At 37.2% G+C, this 6,000-nt stretch overlaps 1 protein-coding gene across 1 annotated transcript; it reads left to right on the top strand.

Annotated features, from left to right (window-relative positions):
- The first annotated feature begins 282 nt into the window (after positions 1-282).
- On the top strand, positions 283-4,852 carry LOC129250954 (dynein regulatory complex subunit 5). The gene is made up of 6 exons (XM_054890490.1): positions 283-505; positions 586-933; positions 1,044-1,221; positions 1,319-1,515; positions 4,359-4,609; positions 4,676-4,852. Exons 1-6 carry the CDS (start codon positions 283-285, stop codon positions 4,850-4,852), a joined length of 1,374 nt encoding a protein of 457 aa, XP_054746465.1.
- Positions 4,853-6,000: the final 1,148 nt, after the last annotated feature.

Genomic DNA, 6,000 nt, shown 5'->3' with positions numbered 1-6,000 from the left:
CCAAATCTCTTGGTGCTCCTTGGCTCGACCTATTCAAATTTCAATTTCGATACCAAAGTTTCATTGATATCACTCGCATGCGTTGCCGTAGCGAATACAACGCTCTCAACCTGGCGAGGCTAATATACACCCGCATAAACATGGCAGAATTACCTTGACAACGCACACCCGCTTACTGTTTATTGCTACTATTTGTTTGATTTGTGTAAATAGATTTTCGCTAGAACAATTTAATCCAATCGAAAAGTATAAACATTTTTAATTAACGTAAAATAAAAAACAATGAATTTCTCATATGTCGAGTTTCCCTTTACTGTCGATTCGAACACCTTTAAACCTTACTTCAGCTTAAACAATGTGATACTGCCACGATTGGCTAACAAATCCCTGCTTGCCAGCGATGGCCAGCGCACAACCGATAACGAAGGCAGGCAACAGCAGCAGCCAAATCAACCGGAATCACTGCGTCATTTGGCGCTCGATGCCATCATTGCCAATTGGAATGGTAATAATTTCATTACGAATACATACGTATAACATATTTATAACTGTATCGCTTATATGCGATTGTTCACTTCCTGCCAGACAATCCCATCTTCGAGGCGTTAACGCGGCAAGAAGATCGCAACTATCTACTCGCCCACCTGGACACACAATTGCCGCTCAAGTTGCTCAGCGAACGCATACGTGACAATTTCTTTTGGCGCCGCTGTTGCCAGCAACGCTGGAAGCCTCATCACCATACAAATCGCCTGTCACAGTCGCAGTCATGGATTAGTATCTACATGCAACGACATCTGCAGGAGTTCATCGAATGCGTGGAGACGTGCGATTACGAGCAAGAGCAGGCGCAGGCGGTATTGGACATTTGTTCGCCATATGTAAATCAACTAGAGATAAAGTATTTGCAACCGGCCGCCGATGGGCGCAATGGTAAGTAAGAGGTTGAGGAAAGGTGTTGGGGATGAAAAGAAACAGACGGAAAGTGTATTAATATTGCAAACGTTCTTGTTGACTTCCTTGCCTTTGTCTTAACAACACAGATCACATTCCACTCGATTTCATATTGAGCCACTTGCCCGAGTTGCAAATGCTACGCCTGACTTACGCCACCAAGACGGTGGGCAGTAACTTTTGCCTGGGCAGTAATACACTCTCACATAAGGACATATTCACGCTGTCACGCGGACTAAGTCAGTGCTATGAGTTGCACACATTCTGGTAAGTTGAAGAAGGTGGCAGCATTACGCACTTTACCCGAAGATGTTGGGCAACACCTTTAAATATTTTCATTTGTTTTCCCACTCTCCTGAGGCAGTCTTCATAGCACCAAACTGGAGTCGTATCAGCTGCCTTTTCTGGCGCGTGCTTTGGATAAAGGTTGTCACAAGCTGACATCGCTCGCTATAATTCACTGCGCGCTACGCGATGCTGGGATTAGAGAATTTTTGAGTATTTGCAATAAGGAATCATTTACCACACTGGAGACGCTCGATCTAACAGATAATAGAATCAGTAAGTGTCCAAATCGATAGCTTACGATTGCCTACAATATTTTCCTGTAATGATTACACTGTGCAACACTGGTTACTCAACATTAAGAATTACGAACTAGGATATGTATGTATATGCTGGATCAGCTTTACCGAAGGCAGTACTAGTCCACAGAGTATGAATAGTTTATAGAAAATATTATGTTTAAATGGCTTCAAATATAATTTCTATCCTCAAACTTCTGTAGAAAAATGAAACAAGGATTTTTTTTTTTGTATGATAGTACAGAAGTTGAAATAGAATATTGAAAATCAGAACTTCTCGGGCTAAGGGAAGATAATTAGAAACCATCCATAAGAACTATCGGAATTACGTATTTTTTTATTATTCATCTTAGCTTTAAAGTCACCTATAACCAATTTAAAAATCGTCAGACAATGCATAGAAGAACTTAATGCTACTACTATCTGGCTACCTCGCATAGGAACATAGAAGGAATTGAGAAAGCTGATGAACTGACAAGACAGGGGATGAAAACAGCTGATGAATCGAAGACGTAGAAATAGGCTGTCACCAAGGCGTGTGCAGAAGGGAGATCTTCTCGCTATTCCAGAAGCCGGCCGCTGACAGATGGACTATCACGGATACCTGCAAAATAATTATCAAACGTGGCCCAATTTCAACAAATCCAGAACTTACGAGTTGGTAAGAAGGCCACTAGCAGACATATTTAAAATCATGTGAGCAATAACCGGTCACTGGCCTTTGGGAGACCATGCCAGGAAGATTGGGTGGCCGTACAATGATAGATGTATGTAGAAGCTGCCCTTAAGAAGAATTTAAAAAATAGCCGTTCACTTCTGTGTGAGTGCCCAAGACAAGTAGTAAAAGAAAGCAACGAAAGAAAATAGACAGCATAGGCAGATTCATAGTCAAATCAAGATGTTTCGACTAATAAAAAGTAGTGGTTCTACAAGTGGTGTAACAAAATGGCATCTTTTGTGCTAACTGGGTCTGAGCTGTGTTACTCAAACAACACTCTGACCACCACCACAGAGATAGAGGGTTACTCTTACTTAAATGGGTATTTTTGAGGTATTTTTGACCCTTGCTCGAAACAGGAAACGAAGGTTCATTAAAAAGGCAGTTCGAGGGTTAACTTGATTCAAAGAGAATTTTAAAGGAGTCCACGATTGGTATAGATACATTGTAAGTACATGCAATTATGAGCATTAGGGGGAGGATCGATTTGTATGGAAATCAGTTGTTTGACCTATAGCATTGGTTGAAATAAAAATAAATTTGAAGTAGTTTGTTCGACGAAAATGTGGTTATTCAGTTGCTTACTTAAGTAGTTTGTTGTTCGAAGTTTTTAAGAGCAACTTTGGCAAGTACAGTTAATTATATTTAGTAGCCAAAAAAAAAAAATACTTGATCAATGCAACCTGCTCTCTACTTTATTTGTGAAAATTGCTTCAAATTCATTTTATTGAAAATAATTTCCGATCGATCCTCTCTAATGCCCTTGGTTGTCTTCGCAATGCATCTATATTTAGCTTGGGCAAAGCTTGCGCACTCATCTTAGCCCGTGCGAGTTTTTCGACTTCGGTGGCCTCCAGTAAAATTGTCTGCTTTAAATGTTTGTGAAACAATTAAACCCCTTTTTTAATGAATATGGTTTGATTAAAGGTATAAAATACCCAGTTAGGTAGAAGATATGGAGCTCAAATGTAATCCACAAAATTCTTCATTAATTTCTACTATAAAAGTCTGAATTCAATGAAACCTCTACTACCTCTATTAAGCGGACATCTCCCTTGAGCGGGCATTTTTGCCTATACCAAGTTTTAAGCGGAAACTATCATGGCTGGACGCGGAGAGTTATTTTTCATAAAATATAAACAAAAACTTCTATTAAGCGGGCGCGAAAAAAATAATTAATTTATAATTTGTCCGCCTATGAGGAGTTCGCGAGAGAGTAATTTGTTGCGAATTGTATAGTATACTTAAAACTTGGTATAGGAAAAAATGTCCGCTTTTTTATCTGAAAAAATAAATAATTTACAATTTTTCAGCTTATGAGAAGTTCGCGTCCGCTTAATAGAAGGTTTTGTTTCTATTTTATGAAAAATAACTCTCCGCGTCCAGCCATGATAGTGTACGCTTAAGAGAGAGTATTTTGTTGCGAAATTTATACTTAAAACTTGGTATGGGATAAAAAAATAATTAATTCATCAATCAGTTTCAGTTTTTCAGATAAAAAATAATTAATTCATCAATCAGTTTCTGTAAGAAATTTTTTAAGAGAAAAGTCCGTTTTTCCTTATTAGTTTTAAAATTAAAAAAAAACATCGTGAAAAATTAAGAGATTATTCGGTCAAAATATCTGCAAAATAGTTTCCTTTTGAAAAAAAAAATGTTTTTTTCCTAGTTTTTTATGTAATGAATCTAATATATCTAGTTTTATGTAGTTTATTGACTGAAATGTAATATTTATTTTCATTTTTGTTATTACTTTATATGCACTTATGGAATAAATTAAATATGCAATTTTAAAAAAATTATACACAGTTTTGAGCGGACACCTCTCTTGGGCGAACAAAAGTTGACCGACGGTGAGTGTCCGCCCAAGGGAGATTTCACAGTATTTTCGATAAATTATTCGCATAGTCGTTCAAAATTGTAGGGCTTTCCACCCCATCAAAAAATTCTGATCACGGAATTAGTACTGTCTTCGGCAGAGTTCATAGTTATTAGCCTTTGTTCGTGTTGAGTAACATTTTAGTAAAATTGTTGAACTGTGTTACCACCCAAGGTTTTTTCCTCATTTTTACCTATCTTCACTGTAATTTTTCTTACTTCAGCTTCCGAGGGTGCCTATGTGCTCAGCCGCACCATTAAAGGCCTTTCACTGCGTAAACTAATACTACGCCTAAATCCTATTGAAAGTGATGGCGTCGCTACTATTTTTTCACTCTTACAAAATTTGCCTATCGAAACGCTCGACATCAGCGGTTGTTCAATTTGTGAATCGATAACAAAGCTATTCATGCAATTAATTATACAAAATAAATCATTAGTAAGCATTGATATTTCAAATAACGAATTGGGCGAGGTAATACTAAATTGTTCTAAGAATTTCTTTTAATTAAATTTAGTAAAATATTTTATTTTCCTTCAGGAATTCGGCAAGCAGCTCTACAAAATCATTGGTTTCAATAAAGTTCTACAGCATTTGGACTTACGGAATACCGGGCTGAGCTTGGAGCTGCGTAATAAAATAAAAGAAATTTTGAAAAATAATAGGCCTAAACCAAAATCATATCTGAAGGAAATATTTAAGAAACAAGGCATATAATTTATATCAAACTGTAATATTTCTTAAGTGATGGGAATGTGGTGTCAAGAATTATGGATGGACAATGGGTAAGGAAGAAAATGAATTGTTTGACGTCGTAAATAACCAATGCTTCCTGCGGTTAAAAAGATCTGCGCTTCGGCAATCTTACAAACTAGGCAATGAAAGCAGGGGTCGCGCGAAAGATCAATAAAAAAACCACATTAAAAAATAATTTCTCGTCTGGGAGGCCTAATTAGCGGGTGAAGCGCATTTTATTACACTTTCTGTTGAAATATTTTATCGCTTTTTCTTCACAGTTCACTGCTAACTTCAAGCTACCTGAATACGAGTATATGCTAATCAAATAGCATTTAAAGGCTTGCCCTTCAGAAGCTGTCTAATGTCGGCAGTCTATTGCGCACCAAGTCTGATTACTCCCAAAAATATTGAAATACCGTTTCCTTACTGTCATCCAGTGAAAGGCTGCCGCATTAAGTGTTGTGCGGGAAGCCCATTTTAATTACATATCCATTATTCATGTTAGTCTGAAAATATCTCTTTTGGACTTTCGTTCAAAGTATGCTTTTTAAGCTTATCGTAATTGGATTAAATATACTTACATAGCATGTAGCAGCTTCTTAGTTTGATCCAACTTGATTCAGCCACTCAGCAAATGAATTATATAATCATTACTTCGGATTCATTAAGAAATGCTTTGACTCTGATAAAGTACAGTTTTCTCATTACAGTGTATATATGTATGTATATTCTCCAACCGGGTATCTACTAGACGAGTGAGATTCTTGTTGAAACGGCCGCGAAGCGCATGATTCACTACAATCCCTAACGATTTTCTTACTAATACTCGTACCAGTCTTAAGAGTGATGTTTGGCTATCTGAAGAGTGAAATGTTTCTGAATGCTTTCGATCAAAGATACTACCATCTTTTTTCGAAAATAAGACACTGCCTTACTTTGAGTGATTAAGAGACGTAATCCATTACGACGGTATAAATGCATGGTGGGAGAGACGGACTAAATATATGGAGTACTAGCAAACCCGGCCTCCTTCGCTGGGCACACTAAAATAGAATAGATATGGTTTAGAACAGAAAATATATGGTTTTCATATTATTTATTTCTTTATTCTTTATTCAAGCGCTTTG

The sequence above is a fragment of the Anastrepha obliqua genome, chromosome 1, assembly GCF_027943255.1.
Source record: "Anastrepha obliqua isolate idAnaObli1 chromosome 1, idAnaObli1_1.0, whole genome shotgun sequence".
NCBI classification, from domain to species: Eukaryota; Metazoa; Arthropoda; class Insecta; order Diptera; family Tephritidae; genus Anastrepha; species Anastrepha obliqua.
The sequence above is the reverse complement of the archived record's forward strand: the minus strand, read 5'-3'. Positions and strand labels throughout refer to the sequence as shown.